The sequence below is a fragment of the Ictidomys tridecemlineatus genome, chromosome 11 (assembly GCF_052094955.1).
Source record: "Ictidomys tridecemlineatus isolate mIctTri1 chromosome 11, mIctTri1.hap1, whole genome shotgun sequence".
Classification (NCBI taxonomy): Eukaryota; Metazoa; Chordata; class Mammalia; order Rodentia; family Sciuridae; genus Ictidomys; species Ictidomys tridecemlineatus.
The window spans coordinates 61,268,999-61,296,860 of record NC_135487.1 but is presented as its reverse complement, the minus strand read 5'-3'; the positions used below and the strand labels follow the sequence as shown (position 1 = coordinate 61,296,860).

The following is a 27,862-nucleotide window of genomic DNA, read 5'->3' as shown; positions in this document are numbered from 1 at the left end:
GCTGAGGATCTTGAGAATGACCAGACCCACCATAACCCATCTTGAGATCACCATACTGATGATTCCTACATACCTTCCCATCCCCACCCCTCACCAATTTTCCTTTAAAAGGAGAGCCAGGAGTTGCAAAAGGCATCTTTTACTCTGGAGATGGCCCCCATTCTCCCTTGAAAGTGTATCTATTTCCTAAGTATAAACCTCTGCCTCTGACTGGCACATGCTGAAATTCTTTTCTGTCGAGTAAGCCAAGGACTCTGTTGGTCCTGAGTCAAGTTCTGCCTTCTCTCTGGGAATTCCTCAGACCCTTCTTTGGAGACACCTATTCTGTGACAGGACTCCCATTAACCCATCAACATCATCACCAAAAAAGGGGGTTTGAAGCAAAACCCAATGTTGCTTTCTATCCAAGACTGCTGCGTTAGAAGATCTCAAGGTAACTGTCACGACAACAAGAAAACACAGAAATAAAGCAGCCTAATAACTATATCTGAAAAAGAACTATGGGTATAGTCACAGGCAGTACTAACTGGAAGCAAAAAGAGCATAGCCTACCAAATTTTTGAGGAAATAGTTTTTCCAAAGTAAATATATGCCCGATCATAAAAGGCTTATATTTGATGTGCTCAGGCAGGGCACTGAACAAGGCAAACCTCTCAGAGCGCCTGAGCCTCAGAAGACAGGACAGTGAACCCAAATAGCTGACCCATGAGTTGCCAACGGGCTAACCATAGAACTCACTCCACTCCCAGGGCACGGGTCCTCTGCGATTACGGCCTGACAGGATTTATCACTAGATAACGGTTCAGCGACTACAGCACAAGTTCCCCCAAGTTCCCTTTTCCAAATAGGAGACTTCATTTACTCATCCTGATCTTGCTCCTCCATAGTTTATCAGTGGCAGGGAGGAGGGGTTTAATTTATAAGTAGCTGAATATGAGCTGCCAAATCTGGACCCGAAGAAGAAAACTATACGCAACATAGAGATTGTCAGCTCTTGAGTGACATGATGGCACTTGGGTTGCTCTCCTTGCTGAGTGAGTGCATTCTATGTATGGAAAGAAAGGAGCAGGCAGACATATTTGCACGGCCAGAGGGGCAAGCTGGTAGAAGCTGCGAGTTAGTTCTCTAAACTTTCCACAGTAATGAAGCTGTGGCCAGGCACCTGGCTGCCCAGATGGACCATATTTTCTAGTCTTCTTTAGAATTTTCACAATTGCAGCATGGCTAACTTCTCGACCATGCCATGTGAGCAGAAGTGGTGGATGTCACCCCCAGATCTGGGGCTTCAGACCTTCACTTCTCTTCCCCCTCATATGCCAGCTGGAACCCATATGTGACGGCGGCCTTGTTTCAACCTTACAGATGACAATGCCAGTGTCCTAGGAGATGGCAGAATAACAATTGGGAAGGAACCATGATTGCTTAATGACCTCAAGGAAAAAAGCTGGCCAGCCAATCTGGACTGTTCACATGGAGACGATTCCCTAAGAGAAAACCACTTCTTTATTCTCTGAGACACTTCAGTGTTAGGTCTTTTCCTTTAATGACTATAGCATCACCTACATATGACTGACATCAGAAATCCACCTCTTCTTTCATCCTGGACCTATGAGGATCTGGGGAAAATGTCTGCCTAGGTGCATGTGTGTGTAAGTCCCCTCCCCCCCCAAAAAAAGTTAAATTAAAGAAAGCCAATGAGGAATGGTGGTATAGTAAAAATATATAGTATTTGTTCCTGGTACTGGCCTCCTAAAGTCTTGGGATTGCTTGGGTGACAGGAATATCTTCTGTCGTTTATAAAGTACCTTCTGACCACACTGGTGCTTATGCTAATGAAGTGACTAGAAGGTAGGACTAGATAGCCTAAGAATGAGGCTGTCCAGAAGGACCAAAGAGGATTAGAGTGGGAACTTTAATGGGTCTACCCCTGACCTCCAATGGAGGGAAGGAAGTGGAGATTAGATTCTAGTAACTCTAACCAAGAGGTTTAGAGAGCTTGAAAACTGGTGATTATATTGAACTTCTGGGACAGTGGCATGCCTGAAGAGGGTATAGAAACTCTGCACATATACCCTTATTCCTATTGTTTTGGTATTGAATTCAGGAACTCTTTAACACTGAGTTATATCCCTAGCCCTTTACTTTTTTTTTTTTTTAATATTTGAGATAAGGTCTTGCTGAGTTGCTGAGGTTGGCCTCCAACTTGAGATCCTCCTGCTTCTGACTGCCTGACTGCTGAGTTGCTGGGATTTACTGGTATGCATCACTATGCCCACTACTACCCATACTCCTTGCCCTTTACATTTCTTCCACTTGGCTGTTCCTGAGTTGTGCCCTTCGTAATAAACCAGTAAATACAAATAAAGTTGATCTTGACTTCTGTGAGTCACTCCAATGAATCATCCCACCGTGGAGGGCATTGTTGGAAACTCTGATTTGTAATCAGTTAATCATTGGTGCAGGTGATTGCTGGGACTTACAAGCAGTGTCTGAGATGACAGTAGGCTGGTGGGACTGAGCCTTAACCTGTGTGGTCTATGTTCACTCTGTATGGTTAATGTATGAGTTGAATCAGGCTCTTGGACAACCAAATGGTGTCAGAGAACTGGAGAACTGACGCAACAACCCCTAACAAGTGTTATCAGAAGTGGTAGCAGAAAAAAACAAGACACCACAGGAGCTTCCCTACATATAGTGTGGGGCTGATCCCAACACTTTGTGTAGACGCCTTTACTTTGCCTCTGGACCTGCAGAACCCCTATAGGATTACTAAAGGCAGCACCAACCTCAGGGAGCACTATACTGTCCATGGGCCAAGAAACCCTAGGCAGCTACAATGCCAATCTAAGAAGTTGTTAAGTTTGGATTTTTTCAACCTCAAAAACATGATCAAGAACAATAAATGCAAGTGACTGCACCCTCTACACAGAGGTAGCAGATTATCCTAGAGAATTTGCCGACAGAGCCAGGTGTGGTGGTAAATGCCTGTAATCCCAGTTATTCCAGAGGATGAGGGAGGAGGATTGTAAATTCAAGGTCAACTTCAGTAACTTCATGAGAACATGTCTCAAAATAAAAATTTAAAAGACTGAGGGTAAAGCACAGTAGTAGAGCACCCCCAGGTTCAATTTCCCAGCACTCCCTCCCCCTAAGAAAGAATTTGCTGACAGGTGTTCCCAAACGAGTACTGTGATCTCAACCCATCACTCCTATACAGACTGTAAACGAATTTCACTACAAGTTACAGGAGGCAGAACTGCAGAATTCTGACACTCCATGTTTCTGAACCTGAACCAGGCCCAAGCTGGTGATGGCAGAGGTATGTTAAGTTAAATAAGAAACTGAAATTTTGATTTAGATTGGATGAAACTTTTTAATAGCTAAAATGAGATTATTTGTTAGGGTTTTGTAAGTGATCAGAAGAGCCACAGGTTCTGTCCAAGTTATTATCCAGAGAAAAAGAGAGGCACACGACATAGCATGTTACAAAGCAGTAGAGGGGGACTGGAGGTATAGCTCAGTGGTAGAGAACTTGCTTAGCATGCCGATGCCCTGGGTTTAATCCGAGAGCTACAAAACAAACAAATAAAGCAACAGAGAAAGAAAGAATCAAGTAGGTTCATCTGTTGGTGCCTACCAAGTGCAACTCATTGAATACTGGGCATAGACCAGATTTAGGTGATGATGTATGTCTGCCTGGCTGTCATGCTTAGCCAAGAATCACATGGATGGGTTACTACAGCACACCCATTTGCAAGAGAAATGACATGGCAGCAACAGCAACAACAACAACAACAACAAAAACTGATGCTATTTGTCCCTCTCCTCAGAAAGGCCATAGCAAATAGACTAAACCTTTAAACTGACTGAACATTATTAAGGTGAAGGGGAAACGAGAGGAAGAGAGAAAGATGTTCCCAAACAATAGATGCTCCTAAACAGTGAACTGGAGCATTCAGGTATGCTTTGTAAAGCTACTTCTGGCCTTGAACTGGCCAATTCCAGTTTTTTTTTTATATGAGACTTCTTATTTCACCTAATCTTGTCTGATACAATATCTGCAACATATTAAAAGCTCCTTCAACTAAATAAGAAAAGGAAAATAAGTCTGTAGAAAAATGGGAGAAGGAGAGCAGGCAATTCACAAAAGGAAGAAATACAAATGGTTACTGAGTATATGAATGAATACTAACCTTGAGAGTAACTCAAATAATGTAAATTAAAAAATGAAATGCAATTTTTTTTTGTACCAGGAATTGAACTCAGCAGCACTCTACAATGAACCACATCCTCAACCCTATTTTTTTTTTGTATTTTATTTAGAGACAGGGTCTCACTGAGTTGTTTAGCACCTTGCTTTTGCTGAGGCTGGCTTTAAACTCGCAATCCTGATGTCTCAGCCTCCTAAGCCACTGGGATTACATACGTGTGCCACCATGCCTGGCCTGAAATGCAATTTCTTACTTGTAAGGTTGGTAGAAATTTTAAATATGAATTCTATCTGGCTGAAAAGGGTCAGGAATAATAGGTATTCTCATTCAACATTGATGAGAATCTAACCAGAGAAAGTATTTCTGGAGGACAATTTGGAAATAGGTATGACTATTTAAAATTCATTTATGTATTAGAAAGTGCTCATGTGTGGGTGTGCTTGTGTGTATATGTGTATAACTCTAGAAAAAATCCCAGAATAATATATAACAAATTTAACAATACTTTTATTTTTTAGCAGTGGAGGGGCAGTGGATGAAAAGAGGGTATTCATGGATTTTCACTGTTTCTAGAATGAATAAAATTTGTATAGCATATATTACTTTTTTAATTAAAATATCTAAGGAAATATCAGTCATATGAGCTTTATAAAGATTAAACAGAAATATAAAATATTTTATTTATTTCCCTTTAAAATAGATGTAATAGGTGTTGAGCAGGCATGGTCTACTCAAATTTGAGTATATTTTGGCAAGCAAACCCTATCTTATTAAAGGTAAGAAGTTCAATATTTTATAGCCCAATAAAAAGGGTTTCCTCATTTGGCAAGATTGTAAGTACAAGGTGATGTTTTTATATCTCTGGACATTACTGAGTAAGGCTTATTTTTAGTAATTAAGTATAAAAAAGCAATCTTAGGAAAAGTATTGTGAAATAAATTTTATAAAGCCTTGCATTCAATAAAAATAATGAATTCTATTATTAGTTTTCATCTCTTTTTGGCAGAGAAGACAATCTTTGATTTTTAAGCATTTGCCAAGGAAATAACCTTCTGCCAACCCATACTGATGGATTTGCTTGTTCCAGACCAGAATTCATTAAAAAAACAGCAATTCTTCCAAGAAATCTTTTTTTAAAAAAAAATCTGAAATTTTTAAGCAAAAAAGTAGGTCGTTTAAAATATAAAGAGACAGTCTTACTTGGTCCTCAAAAGAAAGTGCCTGGGCAACGTCTCTTGGAAATCCATCAATAACAATGCCCTCTTCATCAGGTATTTGCATCAATTTTTGTTTTATCTCTGTGATAGTTGTTTCCTTTTATAAAGGAAAAAAACATGAAAAGAAACCACAGTTAAACTTAGTATATTCATAACTGGTACAAAAATTTTTGCAGAATAGAGGCAAATTGTATAACAGTACCTGTGGGGCCAATTCTCCATTTGTAATTATCTTGGCAATGAGACTCCATTTCCTATTACTGCTGGTGCTGTGGATCTTCTTTCTTAATAATTCTCCCACTGAAATGTACTGGAATCCATATCGTTCTGCAATTTTCAAACTCTGAGTACCCTTTCCACTTCCTGGACCACCTATTATTCAAAAGAGGAAAAACTGTGACCTTAGGATATAATAAGAAACTTCTTTTTACACAACTACTACTTTCATCTGAGATGAGGGGTTCTGCATCACCAGAAACAGGATGAGTAGCTGTTTCATTTGTGACATTCTCAGTGCTACTTTTCTTTTTGAATGCAGAGCAAGTGCAGACTTATCCAAGGAAAGGGTGCAGATGTTTTAACCAACCATATTAGGTGAAAGAGATGTTTTCTCCCTCTACCTATCTTAGTATATAAACAATTAGGCTGGGGATATTTAGCTCAGTGGTACAGTGCCTGCTTAGCTTGCACAAATTCCTAGGTTCAATCCCTAGCACACAAACACAAAACAAAATCAATTTAAAAAAATTTTAAAATTAATGCAGTTAACAGAAACCGTGATTATTCTATGTAAAATCTTATAGTTTTCCCCCTCTGTAATCAAAGAAAAACCTATGGGTTTCAAAAGACAGTGATCAAAATAATAAAAATGTGTTTCATGCCAACAAAGAGTTACCAAGTAATCTGGTAAAATGTAGCAATTATTTTTTAAACCAAAAGTACACCAATAAACATGACATATTTAAATCTTTTCTTGAAATCTGTTTGCACATGCATATCCTTGCCTTATTTCCTTTGAGTTAAAATTTTATGCAAAGAATAGGCACACTGAATGGAAAAGGTCCTCAAGGTAGAAAATATTTGTAGAACTAATAATTTTGAGTTTGTAATACAGTTGTATAAAATATCAACATTTTGCAACATAGCTGAATATTAATCATCTTTTATTTATTTTTGAAAAGTAATTGCTATTATTCACTTTTTAAAAACAAATAACAAAAGAATCACAAAATATATCTCAGATTTTATTTTCAAATATTAGGCTAATTTTTAGTTAATTTAGTTTTGTAAACAATCTAGACAAACTAGATTCTATAGTTAGAATAAATTTTAAAATAAAATATATAGCAGTCACCCCATCTGTAATTATTTGATGGCAATATCAAATGAGATATTTTCAAAGAATTGAGCATGCATTATTGAATGTGAGAAAAACATTTTAAAAATTCAATGCCTAATAAGTAGAAAACATAGGGTCAATACTCCAACATATTGGCACAGGAAACAACTTCCTTAATAAATTCCTAAATATCAAGAAATAATACTGAGAATTAATAAATAGGATAGTATAAAATTAAGATACTTCTGCACAACAAAAACAACAACAACAACAAAGAAAACAATTAAGAGCATGAAAAGCGAGCCTATTGAATAGGAGAAAACTCTTTGCCAGCCACTTTTCTGACAGGGAATTAATATCCAGGATACATAAAGAACTCAAAAAACTTAACACCAAAAAAAAAAAACCCCACAAATAACCCAATCAATAAACAAGCAAAAAATCTAAACAGCCATTTTTGGAAGAAGAAATACAAATGGTCTAATATATATATGAAAAAATGTTCAATATTGTTAGCAATCGAAGAGATGCAAATGAAAACTATTACTGAGATTTCATCTCACTCCAGTCAGAATGGCAGTCTTCAAGAAGACAACAACAATAAATGCTAGAGAGGATGTAGAGAAAAAGAAACAAAGGATTGTAAATTAGCATAACCACTATGGAAATCAGTATGGAGGTTCCTCAAAAGACTAGAAATGAAACCACTTGTGACTCAGCTATCTTACTCCTTGGTATTTGTCCAAAAGACTAAAATCAGCATAATGTCGTGATACATGCATTACAATATTTATAGCAATTCACTATAGGCAAGTTATGGGACCAGCCTACATACCCATCAATAGATGAATGGATAAAGAACATGTGGTGTATATATATATATACACAAAGGAGTTTCACTCAGCTTTAAAGAATGAGATTATGTCATGTGCTGGCAAATGGATGGAATTGGAGCACATCATGCTAGGTGAAGTAAGCCAGACTCAGAAAGTCAAAGGTCAAATATTTTCTCTCATATGTAGAAGCTAAACAGAAAGTGAGAAAAAAGTAATAGTAATAATAATAATAAAGGAGGGATTGCAGGAAAATAGAAAGAAGACCAACAGAGTAAAGGAAAGAGATCAAGAGGGACGGAAGAGGACAGGGAAGTACTGGGATACAAAATCTACCAAATTTTGCTGCATCCATGTATGAACATACTATAATGAATCCTGCTTATATGTATAATTCACTAATTAATAATAATAATAATGGAAGGGAGATCAGAGCAAGCAGGTAAGAGAGAGAGGACAAGAGGAAAGGGAAGTACTGGGGAATGAGATTGTTCAAATTATGTTATTTGTATGTACAAATATGGCATAATGAATCCCAATATTATGTATAATTATAATTTGTACCAACAAAAATATATTTAAAAAATTCAATGCCTAAAAGTAGTGATATGTATTAGTAATATTCACTGAAACATAATTATAATTATTAAGCAATATTAAAAATAATAAATCAAAAGAAAAGTGAATTCATATTTTTTCTACTCATGTCAAAGTTTTTGCATATTGAAGTCATTTTATATCTATGTATTTAATAAGTATTTTTTATCCTTTCAAATAATAATATAAGTAAAACATAAAGTTACTTTTCTTGTATGAAGAAAATTTCAGAGTGGGCAGATTTGGTTGGCAGAATTATAAGAACAACTAATATGACTAAACCATTTCTGAGCTCCAGAACCAAACAATGCACCAAACAATATCTAGCTTTCACTTTTTTATTGCTTTATTAAACTTAATATAGGAATTTGTTAACATTTTTGACCATTCTCTAAGATACTATACATTCTGTCTGTCTGCACTTAATATCATAAACCACCTCTGCTTCTATCAGATTAAATTCTTTACTTTACAATTCAAAAGTAAATTCTAAACCAGGTGTGGTGGTTCACACCTATAATCCCAATGACTCAAGAGGCTGAAGCAGGAGGATTGCAAGTTCAAAGCCAGCCTCAGCAATTTAGTGAGGCTCTAAGCAACTTAGTGAGACCCTGTCTCAATCCCTGGTACAAGAAAAAGCAAAAACAAAAACAAAAAAAGCACCAAACAACAACAAAAATGTAAGGTTCCAAATAATTGCTTTTGGTCTATTAACACAGGCTATTCAAGGATTGGCTTCAAGAAAAATATAATATGATCAACACCATTGACAAATTCAATCTGGTTTAATCTGAAAAAGCAAAATTCAGGATATAGGTATTTCCATGCTTGATCTCAGAAACCATCAAATTCAGAGCCTACAAATTCCTTTGAATTTTTAAAAATCAAACACATTGAGAAAGTTATAAAAACTTCAAGGAAAAAATTTTATTTTGTTAAATAATAGAGGCAATATCAGACAACAATAACAATAACAAAATAAGACTGACAGAATTGAAAGAAAATAACACTGATTTATTAGATGAGTTTGATTACTGAAACTTGCTAACAAATTAATTTTATTTTCTTCTCTTTAAAGCCAGAATGAGCTGTTTTGTTCTATTCATCTCTAATTAATATTAACTCTGAGATTTTATGATTACATTCACATAAAAGGAATTCATATCTGTACCAAGAAGATCAGTTTAAAATAAATCTGTAGTGCCAGAAGGGAAATTTTGTTTATTTAGATGTAATACCATGTGAGCCTCTGTACCTTCCCCCACATACATTTTTCTGGATGGAATAAAAATTTGTAAGATTTAGGTACAATTATTTTATAATTCCCAGAAAGTCTTAAAATTGCTCTAGTTTTCTTAGAAAAATTAAGAATCTTCTTGCCTTGCCTCAATCATTTAAATATTATATATACACATTGGTTCTGTGTCACTCTTATAATATGCAAAATGTACAGCATGTAAATCTGTAACCAGAATCAAATCCAGAGAAGTAAGTTGATTTCACCAAACAAAAAAGAACTGTGAAAGAGGTGGGATGTGAGGGTTTTACATCTTCTCCAAAAATTCAATTTATTAAAATATTTTAGTCATTTTCATATAAAATTCACAATAAACAAAAAATCATATGTGCCGTTTTATACAAGAGCAACTTGGTCTTATATACCATTTTCATGGACAACCAAACTTCCATTTATTCATCTTGTTTATAATCACCAATAACTTTACTAATAGCAACAAGAAAAACAAAATTGAAGATATATATTCAGTCCACCTTTAAACCATGAAATGGTAAGAGAATTCCATTACACTTCACCTATAGTTCTCTCTTAGTTATTTCCTTGCCGTCTGGGTAAGAACCCCAAATTTCTAGACACAGAAAAGTATTCCATTTCTAAAAACAGAGGTTTATGGTATAATAATGGCTATAATAAGCCCTACAAATATTTTGACTTTTTTGAGAGCTGACTTCTTCTGCCTCTTCTTGTTTTGCTTTGTTTTTGCTTGTTTGCTTCTTTGCAATGCTCTGGGGATAAAACCTAAAGCCTTGTACCACCACAGAGCTATTACACCCCCAGCTGATTTTTAAATATCTTCCAGCAATATTGTTAACAATTTGGGGAGAAATATATCTGTCATTTCACTCTGCAATATACAAATTTCACTCCTAATTAACATAAACATAAACATTGGTCAACCTAAGTTCTTGCTATAGCTTAGTCGTTTATGCGCATGCTTGTATGCTAGTTGCCATCTTCATTATGTTCTCTGGAGCACTACTTCTTAGCCTGGGGGCTGTATACATTTAGTTTTCTGTTAATAGTTACTGGTTAGAACAGCTCTGAACATTTCACACTACATATTTGCTTTTGGTCATCTCCATGAAGGCCCAGTTAAATTGGAAAGTGATACAATGACTATATATGTTGCTGGTTCACAGAACTCTTTATGATTTTCACAGATTTTGAGAAAGTTAGAATTTGCAAGAGTGAGAAAAAAATGCATTTTGCAACCTACTTAAAACATTTTCATTATTTATTCCTTGTGAAATGGCATCAGGCTGATATTTTTTATATTCAGTGTAAGATTCACAGTGGTAATTTAAAAAATGAATGGTTATCTTTGTTATTTTGGTTAATCCTCAGATGTCTTATGCTGTATAAAACACTGTTCTTTTTATTTGCTTGTCTAATAACATGGAAATTTAAATTTTATTGTAGGTATCAGTTTGCCACAAGGAAGTTCATTTATATGAATCCTTACCAACATATTATTATTTACTTTTCCCTCTAAAGTTAAGTGAATAAAATTTCAATTTGCTGAATTAAAGGGAAAAACATCATACTTAGAAAACATCTAATGTAATTTTAGTAAAGAGTAAATAAATAAAACCACAGAGCCATAAATCTTGAAGAGATGCTTTGAATTCATTATAAAGAATTCCTATGACATTGTAATAGAAATCTAAGAAAATTCAATAAGCATTAGGTTACATTATAACAATTTTTTTTATTGAAAATTATTTTTAAAATATTTCAATTTTCCCTTGAACTTTTGTTTCTATGCCTCATCATTATTCAGCTAAGCATTTCAAATATGATACATAATTGGCATTTTTCAAAATGTAAAAATATAAACAAAATTTGCTTTCTGTTCTCATACCTATGACAAGAATGATTTTTGGACGAGGTCTGGTAGGATCAAAAACCTCATACTCCTCAATTAACTCTGCAGTCTCAGAGAGATCCGTGTCACTTTCTATGGAGAATTGATGGATTGGAGGGAGTCGATCATACCGCCGATATGGAAAGTTTGAATTTTCAGGCATTACTGCAAAAGAGTAAGATAACTTTGAAAAGGGAAAAAAGCAAAATAAAACACTTTTCACATTTAAACTATGAGTAGAAGGAATTTTATTAATAAGAAGACTTTCCAAGTGGCCAGCAAACATTATCATAAAGGGCTAGACAATATTTTGCACTCTGAAAGCCAGATGATCTTGTACTCCACTCAGTCATGATAGCATGGATGCAGTCATAGACAATAGGTAAACAAATGAGTGTTCCAATAAAACTATTCGTTAAAACAGCATTGAACTAGACTTGGCCACCCCGTGGCCTACAGAGACCTTCTCAGACACTGCCTAGTCTTGCTTGGTGAGTTGTGTATATTCTGGCCTCTGCAAAAAGTATTCTCTGGAGTTTTGCAGTACATAACCTTCAAAACCATCTGTAGCTGCCCGTGGAGCCAGTGCTTATGCATCATATATTTCATTTCATTCTACAAATGCACATGTGTGTACTCAGTATGATCCAGGAACCCTGGAGGTCTAGTGGAATGGTTTGGTAGCATAATGAACAAAAAATTAGGGTTGGTTACCAATCAGGTGGAAGGGTGCAAGCAATTTGTATATGTGGAATGTTTTCAACATTATTTACTTTTATTTTTCAAGTATTTATTATATTTAATTTATTTGACTTAAAGATGTAAATATGGTGATTTAACTTTACATATATGACAGTAGCAGATATTTGCCATTTATTGCCAGGCATGTTAATGTATTAAGGAAGATTCAGTAGAAGAATAAGATGTCATCCTGTATCTTCAGTGCTTATAAGCTAGAGCTCATATGCTTATATCTGATAGCTGTGTGCACATGAGGCAGGAGAACTGCTAAAATGAAAATCTCTCATGGTAAACACCACAGTAGATAGATAAATGAGTAAATCCATTTGATCTGGAGTGGTAGGAAAGGACTTGCAAAAGAGGCAGGACCATTATTTTTAAAGACAAACACAGAGATAAAAATCTAGAAAGTATATCTCAGTTGGTGCACACGATACGAAGACTCAGAAAATACAATTGACATATTCAACAGGACAGAAATCAGACCTGACAAGCCCAAATCAGGCAATTATCAATATGTAGTTTATGGCTCTCTCTTTCTTCACTCCATGTGTCAGTATCTCAGAAGCCCTAACTACCCAAACAGCCCCTGCAGAAAGAAGAAAATAGACCACCCCGAGAGGTTCTATGAGGGTGGCTTCCATATCTAAGCAGAGCATAAAGCTCACATCTCCTTAGGAGTATCAATCAGATCTTTCCTTTCTCTGCTGATAAACTGAATGAGACTACTGATCACCACCCCTCTGGGCTCACTTTAGTTTCATGAAAGGAGTGGATGAGTATACAGATGACAGTGGATAGTCTGTAGAAAACGATGGGAAAGGCCATGTCAGATTAGGCACTGACAACAGTAACCTGCTCTGTCTTGAAGTTCAATAGCTTTAGTGAACCCAAGGCCAAACTCTAAGCATTATCCTTGATTACTCTCTTCTCTCACTTTTCCCATTTATTTCCATTTATTCCCAATCTTTTACTCTGACTACTTGACTTTTCTGCCTGCTTCCACATTTACCCCTCCAATCTGTTGTCTGAAATGCTCCTTCTCTGTTGGTCCCTTGGCTGGCTGTCATTCACACCTCAGCTTAAATACCTCCTCTTGTAAGAGCACCTTGCTGACTTTCTAAACTAGTGTAGCCCCGCCAACCAGTGACTCTCAAGGCTATTACTAATGCTCTTCACCAACTGAGAGTTTTCCATTTCATTCGTGGTTTTTTTTCTACTAGACTATAAGTTCCACAATAGTGGGGACCTTACCTATCATTTGGAACTCTGCATCCCTGGCATCTAGTTTGACAGGTAACCAGCACCCAATAAACATTTGCTGAATCCATAACAAAGAGAACACCTTACTAAAATAGTTTTCTATAGAGAAAACCCAGAAGATGGGTAGCTTAAGTGTGGCCACAGTGTGAATAGCATTGAATATCAAGGTAAAAGGTTTAGCTTTGATCTGTTATAAATTCAGCAGAGGATCTGGGGGCTAGAGAAGGCACACAATTTTAGAAAACTTAATCTGCTGGTGGCTGGAATGGGTTTGAGTAGGGAAAGACTAAGCAGAAGAGCAGTGAGTAGGAGGCTATTAAAGTAATACATAGGTGAGAAATGAGGGTTTGGGCTAGAGTAGTAGTAAGGGGAATGGAAATGAGAGGCTGCATGTAAAGACATGGTTAGGACACAAGAAATAAAAGGGGATGATGGCTTAGCAACAATTTCTAGGTCTCAAGTCCAAAAATCTGCATTTCATGTAGTGTTCCTCTGCTCTACCTTCTGTTCCAGAACTACTGGGCTTCTTTCACTCCTGACCATATCACACCTTCTTTCTCTACCTCAGAAATATCTGCAATCTCTTCCATCCTTCTCCAGCCACCACACACTCAACTTTTTGTCTCCAAGTATTAGCATATCACTTGAAGCTTAGAATATTCACTTGAAGTATAAGCATATTCACAGGAAGCTTATCCTGAACCCTATCTATACTGTATCCAGTCCACTGGTCAGCTCACTGGTCTAGTCCACAACATATTATTTCCCACAGCACTCATTGCTATAGCAATTATATTTTGAATGCCTGATTTCATTGCCAGACTGTAAGCTCCCTGAGGGCAGGTAACATGCCTGTTCTTTTTTTGGTGGCTACAATGAGTCCTAAAAGAATATCTGGTACACAGTCATCTCAAGAAATGGTTATTTTATTGCACCACTGACTCACTGACTGACTTTATAGGAAAAAGAAAAGGAGATGTGAGTGGCAGTTTTAATGCAAATAGGGTGTATTTGGTTTTCAACATGTTGAATACAACGACAATGAGATATTCCAGAAGATAACTATGGATGGTTGCAACTAGAACTCTTATTCATAGATTATTATCTGTTCAGTTATATGCAGATGACAGGGAAAAAGGATGGTTGTCTCACATTTGACATGTTAAGAACTGTCAGCCAATAATTTATTGTTGCTTTATTATATTCTAATTTACAAAAGCAATTGCTTAGATAATAAAAATGTTTTATGTCATAGAACACTTTTTGGGATATTTATATGTTAGCATATCTACATCAATATTTATGCAAAACTTTCTTGAGTAATCTATTTTTGAAAATCATCATTTTGTTTTAAGTTACTGAACAGTTAGCAATGTTGTTGAACTTAATAACCTAGTGCACAAATTATAGCTAAAATTGACAAAGCACAAATGTGTAAAGCATTTCATAAAACAAAATTTTATTATTACAAAATAAATCAGTTTAGAAAACAATTTCCATCTTTTAGCATATATTTCAGTAATAGGACATTAGAGTATAACATTCTTGTCACCCTAGTACATAGAAAGGCTTATCTGATTATTAATGAAAAGACCTCTGGCTGGAAAATATAGTAAAGCATTAGAAGATATGGAAACCCTAAAATTAGCAAGCAATTTTATTTTGATAACAGTTATACCTACTGCCATATTAGTTTATCTTGCTAGCTCAGGATACCAAACTGGCTATTTATGAACCCAATATAATCCCATAGATGTGTTTTGTTCACCTTGATATTTTTGTAAAATTTCTACTTGACTGTCTAGTTCTGTTTTCTAGTTTAGTCCCCACTGTTAGCTTGCCTGGTTTCTACACATTATCAAGCCAAGAAACAGTATCAAGGCTTAATTGTATCGAAAACACTTTTTATACCCAGTCTGAGAGCAGTTTACCTATAATTGAAGGTCATAACCTCTTAGATTTAATTCTTAAAATATAAAAATACATTAGACTAAATCCAGAACTATCTGAAGTGTTAGCAGTGCTTTGAGATTTAGGAAAAGAATTCCCCATATTTACCTTACTTGATCTAACAAGGACATGAGGTATGTATTGAACATTAGGCCAAATTTTATTAGCATGATAACACCTCTGGAAGTAAGTTAGCCATATTGGGAAGGTGTATAAACTTTAAAAGCCCACTAAAATATAATGTTGCTCACCCAAAAGCAATAATGTGCAAAGTGTGCTATAGCAATAACTAGCTAAAGTCACTCTGGTGACTGTAGCCAACAAAGGTGCCAAACCTAAACTGTCCAGTTTGAATTGGGGCCCTAAACATCAATCTTATTCACTCCCTACTCTGTGTATCCTACACTGTTCTCAGTGAACCAGCAACCACATGACTTACAAAGAATAAATTTTTCAGTTTGGAACTGACACCTGTTATTAGCCAGGAACTGGGTCTAAGAGTAAACTCTATGCAAAGAATAAAAATCTCTGTAGAATTGTAATGGTTCTAAGAGTCAAACTGAAATATTCAGTACAAATTTAATTTTATAAGCAGGAAGACATGACCTCAACCTTAGGACTTACCACAGAATGTAATGACATGGTTTAGTATGTAGTGAGGGATGTTTTACCGTCTATCTAAGATGAATTGGCGTGAGAAACCTTGTAGAGTGATGAAGTCAACTGCTGATTCTGAGAGCTCGTTTATTTTTTTTGTATTGGAGGTTGAACCCAGGGGCACTTTACCACTGAGCTGCATTCCCAGCCCTTTTTACTTTTTATTTGGTTATACAGTCCTGCTAAATGGACAAAATAGCCTTAAATATGTCATCCTCCTGCCTCCGCCTCCTAAGAAGCTAAGATTACATGTGTGCACCACCACACTTGACTTCTGAGCACGAATCTTATTACCTTATGGTCACACCAAATTTACTTTCTAATTATTTCTTGTTTTGTGGGGTCTGTTAGAACTTTTGAGAGTTTCTGAAGTTAGTTTTAAATAACAACATCAGATGTTTCAATTGTTTTTCAATGACATTGGAAAATTTGGGGAGGAGTCACATCGCCTTCCAGTAAAACCTGGCATTACCTAGCATTGATTCCTGCATCGACAGGGAAGGACTCTTCTGCCCTTTAATACTGTTTTTGAGGAAATGGTACTTTTACTTTCCATCTTCTGCTTGTGCTTCTTAAGAATTATCACACCATGACTTTTCCCCATACCACATTCAAATAAAATCTAAGTGGGTCATCACTGAATAAGGTTAAACAAACTAAGGTTTGTTTCCTCTACATATTAATTGCAAATAGAATTGTTTCCACTTCAAATTTTGTTGGTTTAGCTGAAAACTTTTTGTGGTACAATTTTTAAAACAGTTTAAGTTTTGAAAATATTGGCCACTAGAAAAGAATTTGTTTCCCCTGATTGGAATTGATTCTACTTTTTACAAACTACTATACATCACAACTCATCTAGAGCCTGAAAGGCTAGTTGGCTCATGTCCAATTCGTGGTTTTGAGAAGTACATATTTCAGAAACAAATAGCACCTCTTGTCTAACAATTTCCAGTTCTTAATTATAAACTACTCCTAAATTGAAACAAGTTTATTTCTTCTCCTTCTTTTATAGCACCCAAATGCCTACTCTAATACATTGCATTAGATAGCTGCCTAACAAATCCTTATTGAATAAACTAGCATAAACTTTACATTCATTTATTCAGATGCATTAATATGAACTCTGGACTTGGAAACATATTAATAAGCTAAATCTCTTTCTAGCTAATGACAGATGGTGAGTGGTTATATAATAACTACCAATTTTATCAGTATTCTACTCATGTAGTTGGAAAAAGCTTACTTGCAATTTAAAATAATCCACTGGTTTTTAATGTAATTCATTTTGCAAAATAACGAAGTCAGTAATATAAAATTTCATTAAGTCTTTAGCAAATTGCTGGACAATGGTATGTAATTGTGTTTGTCTTATCATGAAGGCGATTAGCATTAGTAGCAGAAAGAGATTAATCATATTCCAGGGCTTCATAGCCTTCCAGCCATTTATAAACCCAATAAATTACTGCTTACAGTCCATATGGCATGTTTTAAAGAGAACTGCTCTACCTGTAAACTGGCTATTATTCTACATATACATTACCATTTCTTAGGAAGGATCTTCGTGACTGTCCTCCATTTAGTGGAGGTAAGATCTTCTTCTCCTGGCTGACAAATGTATCCCACTTCACCTTGTCACAGCCACCTAGTTCCTTCACTTTCTGTAAACAACTTTCCAAATATTCTACTGGGTCTTCTGGCTTAGAACACATCAGTCCATTCAAAAGGCTCTGAAATACAAAAATATACATACCAATAAAGTATGTTTTAAAACCACCTTTGATAAAATACTATTATGTCCCATCTGTGAATTATTTGTTTTGTCCTTAATGTTTATTTTTAATTTTAAAAAAGTTGAAATTGAGCAATTAGGATAATCCCTTAAGTTCATGATGACCAAATGATATCAACTCAGCATTCTCTGCCTTTTAAATAATTCAGGCAACTACACAGTTTAAAATAGAAAAGTCCTATCAAAATGAGACAAAATGCAGGATGTAAAAATGCCTGAGGCATTATTTATCTTACTCCTACTCATCTTTTAAATTTCTAAGCCCTAGTGTCTTCTGCAAAATGGATGTAATAATATCTATCTCACAGGGATTATATATATGCAGGGATTGAACTCAAGGGTACTTAACCACTATGCCACATCTCTAGTCTTTATTTATTTATTTTTTTGTATTTTAGAGACAGGGTCTCGCTGAGTTGCTTAGGGCCTTGCTAAATTACTGAGGCTGGCTTTGAACTCATGATGCTCCTGTCTCAGCCTCTCAAGCTGCTGGGATTACAGGTGTATGCCCTGGTGCCCAGAAGGATTGTAAAGAATTTTTCAAATACAATATTTGTACAGTGCATAGTAAGTTGCTGACCTGTAGTAAACTGCACAAATGTTAGTGGGATTAGATATTACCATCATCATTATTATTAGGAAGTGTTTCCTGAGCTTCTAGGTTGGCCTGTGGTCCCCCTCTTCTGTGTTCCCAAGGTACTTAGCATAAAATATCACGCTTGTTATTTATACTGAAAACACTGGTTACTGTGTTCCTTGTCTCTTCTAAGCTATAAGCTTTTAAATGACACAGAGTGGGTTTCATTTTTTTTCCTTCCAGATCTCTACATCTAACACTTTAACTGGCAGGTAGTGGGTGCATAATAAAATTTTTTTTTCTGATTAGGAAAAAAAATCATTCAAAATTTAAATCTGAGTGTGATTCAAAAAATTGAAGTCTGAGGAAAAAAAAAAAGATGTTATTTTCTATGCAACAAGTGACCACAATAACTACTGAGATTACACAGAAAGAGAGGGAAATAAGATTTGATGCCATTACTTTTTCTGTTTATGTTGTGTGAGATGCCACATGTATTTAAATGCTACTAGTTTGGAAATGCTAACTCCTTGGAAAATGACTGATATGCAAAACATTTCCTTTCAGGTTTCTCATGGAAAAATCAGGCGATTGTAGTTACCAATATATGCTATTAATGTACAAAACATACACTCTTGGAAAGGTTAACAGCTTTCCTAAATACAATATTTTACTTTCAAATTGTAAATTTTGCCCATAATGGTGGACAATTCTTACTGGATACATTTATTTTCTGAAATCCTATGTAGAGTGAGTTAGAGTATGAAACTCCATCGGATGAGTTCAGGTGCTAAAGGAGCAAAAAAAATAAGCTAGGTATCTATATCCAGTTTGTGTTGAGATCTTGCTGTATATCCAGATGTGGCAGTTAAGCTTTCTGCACTCTTCCTATACAATGAGCCAGAAACAGACAAGTCAATGCAGAAAGACCTCTGTGTCTTTCATGCACTATTTTACCCATTGTAATCTCAGCCCTGTGAGGCACTGTTATCCCCATTTTTAAGAGTAGTAAATTGCTGCTCAGAAATGTTAATGACTTACTCAAGTTTACTCAGCTAAAGACTCCTAGGCCCAGGATTCCAACTCAGTTTCTGATTCCAAAACCCATATATTGCTTCTGCACATCTTGCAAAAATATCATAAAATACCATATTCTCTATGCACCATTCATAATCCAACTACAATATGAATCACTCAAGATCATGTCTTTTAGTTTTGCCTTTTACTAATGCCTCAAATAAGAGAACACAATCAATTGAAGCTTTTCTGACTGGGAAATGTACATTTCTAACTTTCCAAACAAAAATGACATAAGGGCATAAATTCTAAAAAGGAGACAATGGGTTCCATTCCTCAGTCTTTGAATAGCTAACCACTAACAGGAATTAAAGTTAACCAGTAAACATTATTATTCAGTCTCTGAATTAATATTTTGAGAACTTGAATAATCCAATTTGACTTTCCACAGTATTAAAATTAATTGCCAAAGCTCTGCTCTAGGGTATGAGATCAAAATAGATCACATAAAGTGATAAAAAATTAAGATTTCATGCTGGGCACAGTGGCACACGCCTGTTATCCCAGGAGCTTAGGAGGCTGAGGCAAAAGGATCACAAGTTCAAAGCCAGCCTCAGCAAAAGCGAGGTGCTAAGCAACTCAGTGAGACCCTGTCTCTAAATAAAATACAAAATAATCCTGGGGATGTGGCTCAGTGAGTTGAGTGCGCCTGCATTTAATCCTGGATAACCCAGCCCCCCCAAAAAATTTATGATGAAATCGGGAAAAAGTACTTTTTTAGAAAAATATTAATCTAAAGATAGAAATGTATTTCATATATGAACCTACCAGAGATACACCATTTCTCATTTAGCCTAAGTGATGTGTCACATCTGGAAAAATTCTGAAAAAGTCAGTTATATCTAATTGTTTGGTAATATGTAAATTCAACACTCACTTCGACTATAATGGTGTCTGATGTCCACATTTCAGGGTTTGATAGATACCTAATTGTTAAACTTCACATACCTAGAATATTGTGGTTTTGATGAAGAAAATCCAGTTTAGAAACCTAAAGTATTTGGTTTTGCTGTCTACAGTCATCACATGGAGAACTGCCAGATTTTGCTATTCTCTTGTATTGTGCACAGCACAGATGCATTTTACTGGAAGGATGGAGCCTTTGAGGTCACCAGCCAGTCTCCTTCCATCTTCCTATTGTCCAGGATTGATTCTAAGTACACTGTATTACTGCATTTCACCTAAGCAAGTGGTCTTCTTTTTCTGGTCTCATTACTTAAAATTGTTCCATTCATATTCAGAAAAGTCAATGAAAAGCCTCAAACCTGAACAAGGAACACCAGCAATCACTTATTTTCATATGCAGCATAGATTTTCATGAACTAACTACCCAGATTCTCTAGAGTTGCCTTTCATCAAGGAAGAAAAACAGTACCCACATCCATAAAGAAAAACGACTACTATTTAGCAGTATTTTGCAATCAGGTGGCTCTCCTACATATTACTTTTTAAGAAGTGTAGAAATAAAATTGATCTCAGTAGTAACATTTGCAATTTTTAAAATCCATCAGCTTTTCATCTCCATATTTATTGTTTGAAAATTAACAACAACAACAAAACTCTTACAATTCCCAAACATTCTTAAGATCTATTCTTATGCAACACCACCTGATTACTTTCATACAGGAACAACACACTTGCTAGATTTGGGCTTCATATGGCAGGCTTGAACTCAGATTTACCTGTAAATCTTGACTTTGACCTGAAAACAGTGACTTAGAGAGGTGAGAGAAAAGGAAGATATGTAATTATGGCAGCCCATTTTAAAGATAGTTGGGGAAATTGGGGGAAAATTATTTTCCCCAGTGGTATTTTATTTTTTTTTTTTTTTTTTTTTTTTTTTTTTTTTTTTTTTAAAGAGAGAGTGAGAGAGAGGGAGAGGGGAGCACAGAGAGTGAGAGAGAGAGAGAGAATTTTAACATTTATTTATTTTTTCTTAGTTCTCGGCGGACACAACATCTTTGTTGGTATGTGGTGCTGCTGAGGATCGAACCCGGGCCGCACGCATGCTAGGCGAGCGCGCTACCGCTTGAGCCACATCCCCAGCCCCCCCAGTGGTATTTTAAATTCCTCTGAACCGAACAAATCCGCCAAACAGGAAAAATACAAACTCATGACTTTTAGTTCATCAGTCTATCATTTTGATTTTAGAATTGGGAGGCCAGGTTTGCAGTGAATGAATTTCCTCTTTCAATGCTCTGCCTACAGAGAAGCTTGGCTCTGTTCCATTCTTTTTTGTTTTCTTTTTTAATGTAAGCAAAAGCATTTAGGATTTAGCAATTTTTTTAAAAAAATTCAAATATGGAGAGAAGAATAGAAAAACCCCAGACGGAGGCTGTGGCTTAGAACTAACCAAGGTTCCTTTAGCTCATTTCTCAAACCTCTTCTCTCACATTCTCAAAGTCCCTCCACCTGCCAGGTCCCTGGTGCAGATGATACTGTGATGCGGTCTAAGGACAGCAACAGGAGTCACGCCCGTCTCGCCGCTCCCTTCCCGACCCGCTATCTCTAGGTGGGTTGGCCAGCGATGGGGGAAAGCTGCAGCTTCTGGGGCAAGCGAGGGGAACCATTCCTTCCAAGGCGAAGGCAAAACGTGCTCAGGAGTTCATTCACCGAAAGCGCACAGCACCATTGAGTGCCTGCCACCCGGGAGGTAGTGCTGCACTTGATGGGCTGGGATTGATTTTTTGCATCTTCATCCCTCTCCTCCAAGCTGTCCCTAGGGAGAGCTGCTTCCGCCCATCTTTCCCCTCTCTCCAGAGGTCCGGACCCTTAGCATGTAGAGGGACTAGGGCTTTGGACCTCTCTGTTTCTTGTCCTTGTCTCACGCTGGGCGACAATTTACTCACCTGGCCTGACTGCTTCTCGCCCCCAGAGAGTACGGCCAGGCCGCTTTCTGCAACCCACCCTGGGTGTCCACATCCGAGGGGCGCTCTGGGGGCAGCTGCTTTCAGAACCCTGTCTGGAGACGGAAACTTGATAGGTGACAGGCGGGCTTCTAAGCCCAGCCATCTGATAGCGACCTCGGCAAACCACGGGAAAGGGGACTACCCTCGGGCGAGAGAGCCTCAGCAAGCGCCTCACTTCCGTGCCCCACACGGGGAAGATGTGACAGGGCACAAGTACCTTACCCCGAACAGCCGGCTATTCTCTCTCCAGCTCCTCCTACCCCTCTGTTGGCTCTAGCCTCTTACCTCGAAAAGCTGAGGGATTTCCCTCCGGGCCAGATACTCCTTGGCTTCGTTGGTGTTCATGGTTGTACCACGCGTGCCTTGGGGCGCAGGCGGGGAGGTTCCTTGGCTGCAGCCACTTGGGCTGGGGCTGAGGCTGGGACTGGCGGGGTCCGCGCGCACGGGTGCAGCCCTAGATCTGGAGCGCACTCTCACACTCTCTGCCAGACCAGGGCCCTGTTCCACCTATCCCACCCCCCGGAGGGCTGTGATCTCCGCGCTCCCGTCGCCCGGTTTGGATGCTGGTCCCCGCTCCCGAGCTGCGGGCTCTGAGCAGCGGCAAGGCGGCTTCCCGGGTTCCCAGGCAGCGCGACTGCCAGGGGAGGGGCGGAGGGAGAGGAGGAGGGAGGACAGCGCGGCGGACGCCAGGCAGCAGCCTGCCCGCCCGCCCGCCTCCCTGCTCTGCGCGCTGCGCTCCGCGCCTCCCGGAGCAGGGTCTGCGGCGGCGGCCAGTCACGCTGCGCTGGCAGGCACAGAATGCGGGGGTGGGGACAGGCGCTCACAGGGAACTCGGAGGCACACCCCTTCGTGCTGCACAGCCGCCAGAGCGCGGCTCTTCCCTGAGCATGCCGCCCGGAGGCCGCAGCCACCCCGGGACCAGGTGTCCAAGGGAACAGGGTCGGGGTCACTTGGAACTCTAGACCTTTTTGCTTTTCCAGACCTTCCCAGACGTGCGCGCGCGCACACAACACACACACACACACACACACACACACACACACACACACACACGTTACCCTGAGTCCCCTAGGATCTTAGTGGGGGGGGCACCTAATAGTCACAGAATTTTATCATTTATTCTTAAGGTTATTGGTTTTTCAGTGATGAGAGATAGGGGATAGGAGAAAAGGGAATTCAAGGTTCAGAATCCTCCCTCTTAAAATAATTCTATTATTTCGGGTGTTGTTACCCTTCAAGAAAGTTTTGCTAGCCGGTTTCGATTTTTTTTTTCTGCCTGTGCACAAATTCTTGCTCATTTCAGTATAAGGCCTTAGTGTCAGCCTGAAATCTTCATTAATAGAAGGATTAGTAAGTACAATTAATTATTTCCATCTAGAAGAATGGGAAGATGGAGCAGAAAAGGGATGGCAGTGGTAGAGTGCTGGATTCCCCTTGAATTGGAAAGGGCTTAGTAGGTGGAGTGGGTGTGCATCATTAATTAGATCTGAGGAGTGTGCAGTCAGTGGCCTATGAGTTATCAGACACCCCCCCCCTTGATGGGAAGTATGAAGGAATAGAGGTGGGTGCCTAAGGCATAATGGGTAATAGATCCTCTTCCTGTTGCAGACCATTGTTAAGGTGTACCCATCCTCCTCCTTGCTCCCAAGATGACTCATTTCTCAATTAAGATATCTTTTCATTGCCTGATGGAGAGATGGTCCATGCCCTCTGGGAATATGATCTCTGAATGCAAGGCCTGACTCTGTGGGAGGCTGTGTGAGAGATAGGATGCTCTGATGGGTGCCGGCATCTGGGATCTGGATGAAAGAGAAAACAACACTCCAACTGCTTCAAAAAAGGTGGTCCTGGCCTGTAATCCTAGCTGCTGGGGAGGCCGAGGCAGGAGGATCACAAGTTTAAGTCCAGCCTAAGCAATTTAGAGAGACCCTGTCTTAAAAATTAAACATTAAAAAAGGACTGGGAAGGGCTAAGGTTGTGGCTCAGTGGTAGAGTGCTCGCCTAGCACGCGCAAGGTGCTTGGTTCCATCCTCAGCACCACATAAAAATAAAAATAAAAATAAAGGTATTGTGTTCAACTACAACTAAAAAAAAAAAAATGTAAAAGGACTGGGAATGTAGCACAGTGGTAAAGTGCCTTTGGGTTAGGTCCCTAGTACCCCTCCCCACCACCACCACACACAAAAAGACTGTTTCAAATTCAACTTTTCGGAACTTTTTGTTGTTGTTGTTGTTCTATGTCTTTTCACATAAGCAACTTCTAATCAAGCTTGACTATAGCTGAAACTTTGTTTTACCCAAGAAAAGGAACTCGAAAATTAATTAGTTGAGTTTTATAAGGTAAATGTTTTGAGAAACATTTCACACTTGTGAAACCATGTGTCAACATTGTGTCATTTGGTAGCCTTAAATGAGGCACGTATTTCAATTCATGGAAATTGGTGTCTGCTCCTAGAATGTGCCACATCACTTACAGCCCCAGCTTTCACTTTTCTCCCTTACTTAAGTCTGAGCTACAGAAGGAGTGGGAGCTGTCTCTTCACTTTGATAGAGTACTTAAAAAGTTCCAGGGTCCATGGTATGAAGGCCTACTTTGTGAGCAGACACAGTAGAGGTGAAGCACACAGGACTGAAGAGACCCCTTCTTGTAGGGCTCTTCAAGGCCATTCTTTCCAGACAAAAAAAGTAGCAGAGCACGTTTCACATCTCTCTCTCCTGGTCCTTTGAGTGAATACACAATTCTAAGTGTCTTTTATTATAGCCAGGTAAGTAATGGCCAGGTGTGGTGGGGCATGCCTGTAATCTCAGCCTTTTGGGAGGCTGAGGCAGGAGGATTGAGAGTTCAAAACCAGCCTCAACAATTTAGTGGGATCCTAAGCAACTCAGTAAGACCTTGTCTCTAAATAAATTATTAAAAAGGCTGGGGATGTAGCTCAGTAGTAAAGTGCCTATGAGTTCAATCCCCTGTACCAAAACAAAATTGTTGCACTACAAATTGTAGATAGCCTGAGAAATGTAGCAGATAGAGATGTAGCAAAAACATTTGTGTAGCATTAGGCACTGACAGTGCTTTTTGGTGTGTCTCAGGGTGGAGAGAGATGAGCGAAAAAGGTAAGATGTTCATAAGTACTTCCACAAAGTGAATGTGTTCCCTCAGAGGGATATACAGGGCTTAAAAGCCAGGCTGAGGGTTTGGAAGAGAGGGAAAGAAAGGGTCAAGGAACACTAAATACGTTCTTGTCATGAGAAAGCTAATATGTCATTCCCTGTGCTGAATATACTGCATTTAGATAAAAATATAAATGGGTCATGACTGAATAAGGTTACACAAACTAAGATGATTTACATCTATTACAATTACAGTTGTCTCCATTTCAAATTCTGTTCAAATAGCTGAAACTTTGATTTTGAGCACATTTGAGTTTTAAAAATAAAAAAGATCTTGTCCACTAAAGAAGCCTTATTTAAAATGTCTCTTCTGGTCGCCCTTTGGGAAAGTGTGCTGGGTTTTAAGATCTGACTGTGACTAAGACAGACATGACAGCTGCCTTCAAGGAACTTTAGTTCTGCTGGAGAGTATGTAAGAAGAGCACTTAGGTGCTGGGCTGTCGCTCAGCTTACCTGGCATGCTGGAGGCCCAGGATTCCATCCCTAGCTCTGTCTGGGGGGGGGGGGGGAAGAGAAGAAAAGAAAAAAAAGTAGAAGTGCAAGTGAACAATAATAAATAAATTGCATAAACAACATCAACATCAGAGAGTGATAAACAAGTAGCAGAAAAACAAAAATATAAAGAAAAAGACATAAACAAGAATATATCATTAAATATGACACATGCATATGTGAATATATCATTAAATATGAAAATCAAAATGAACTTTGTCAGTTTGGAATCGGGGGTCTGAGGATCTAGATCTATTCTGTGGAAATAGCAGAGGAAATAGAAGTAGAGATGGCCATGGGAAAGATGAGTAGGACTTCCAAAGGGCTGGCCATCTTTGAGGAGGAGGTTTGGGTAGAAATGTTTCCCTGAGCCATCCCTAGAAAGTCTCACTGCTGACACACAGGTTGCTGACACACATCTCAGCCTGCTCTACTCTATTATTCAAGTGTCTGTAAGGAGGGACCATTTATCCATGTACAGAGGACTCTGTACCCAGGCCAGTGCTCCTTCAACCCTCCAGGAGAGTTGGAGCCTAAAGCTCATACCCTCATCTACTCCAGCAGATATTTATGCCATCTATAATCTAACTGTGGCAATATTGACAAAAAATGCAAACTATTTCTCATGTTGCAGTCCCTTGCCCCCACATGGGAGCCTAAGGGGATCAATCATAAATACCAGTCTGGGGCTGGAGTTGTGGCTCAGTGGTAGAGTGCTTGCCTAGCACGTTGTGAGGCCCTGGGTTCAATCCTCAAGCACCGCATGAAAATAAGTAAATAAAATAAAGGTATTGTGTACAACTAAAAAATAAATATTTAAAGAAATAAGTACCAGTCTGGTTGATAGTAATGATGCCATGATAAATTGGGCTGTAACACATGATAAAAACTTGTTATAAATCAGGAATTGTCCTAAGAATTATACATAAGGTATAGTTTATTACATATTTATGCATGTGTCATATTTAATTTTTAAAACAATCTGTAGTGGATGTATGATTCCTTTCATGTAAAAGAAGTAACCAAGATTCCCAGAGCCTAATTTCAAGGTTATTCTCAATAAGTGTCAGTGCAACTGCCATTTAAGCCCCATATATCCTTATCGCTTAAAGCATCATCATCATAATACTTATCATCAAGTTTTCTTTGGACCTTTCACCGTTTTCTAAGGGTCATTTCATCTTACTTTCCCAATTTCCTTCCTTCCTTTCTGTATTTTTCAGCAGATGTTATTTTTATATTTGGAGAAAAATGTGTTACCAAAAACAATTGTGGTGACAAATTTATCTCAGTGGATTTTCCAATTGCTCAAAGTCCTTTTATGTTTGAAAATCCTTGGTTTAAGAGGTTGTACAGGCAACACACCATTCCTAATTATTGTCCTTGTGAGTGTTGAATTTCTCTCATGTAGCACAGAAAACAGTTATCTCTTTCCTAATTATTCTATCTCCTTCATTAAGTTTTAATGCACCGAACCATTTGTGACTGTGGGAAATTTGAAAACATTTTGTTTGCATAGAAAAATACTAGATTACAAGTGTTCCTTTTTGGAGTCTTTCAGAAAGCTTTTACTTTTCTTAGTAAATATAGAATTTTCAGGCTGGCCTGTGAAATCTAGGGTAAACACTGGCTAGAATAATGCTGTGTAACACAAATCTTCAATCAGAAGGAGAGTTCCCTATGTTCTATTTTTTTTTTTTTTTTTCACCCTGCACTGAACAGACACGAGATTCTAGGTCCAAAAGATCGCTAGGATTTCTTGGGTTAGAGGAGATTGAAAACTCTCCTATAATGTCTTAAAAGATTACGAATTTTTAACATAATTTTTTTCTGATACAAAAAATAGCTATAATTTGGAAAATCCTACATCACTTATCTATT

General features: G+C 37.9%; 2 protein-coding genes across 8 annotated transcripts in view; both read right to left on the bottom strand.

Annotated features, from left to right (window-relative positions):
• The window catches only part of Ak5 (adenylate kinase 5), a 235,993-nt gene extending 212,903 nt beyond the window's left edge, over window positions 1-23,090 (bottom strand). For 2 of the 7 annotated variants that reach the window (XM_078026542.1, XM_040288885.2), the window contains exons 1-5: window positions 22,607-23,090; window positions 17,510-17,696; window positions 11,356-11,523; window positions 5,631-5,800; window positions 5,412-5,525 (exon numbers count right to left, since the gene is read on the bottom strand). In XM_078026542.1, the coding sequence (XP_077882668.1) occupies window positions 5,412-5,525; window positions 5,631-5,800; window positions 11,356-11,523; window positions 17,510-17,696; window positions 22,607-22,666 (699 nt within the window). In that variant the 5' untranslated portion in view covers window positions 22,667-23,090. Of the gene's footprint in view, window positions 1-5,411; window positions 5,526-5,630; window positions 5,801-11,355; window positions 11,524-17,509; window positions 17,697-22,261; window positions 22,478-22,606 lie in introns of those variants that run through there. The other 5 variants (XM_078026541.1, XM_021730106.3, XM_040288884.2 and 2 more) reach the window with 5 other exon arrangements.
• The window catches only part of Miga1 (mitoguardin 1), a 574,792-nt gene that overhangs the window by 471,118 nt on the left and 75,812 nt on the right, over window positions 1-27,862 (bottom strand). The gene's annotated exons all lie outside the window — the stretch shown is intronic.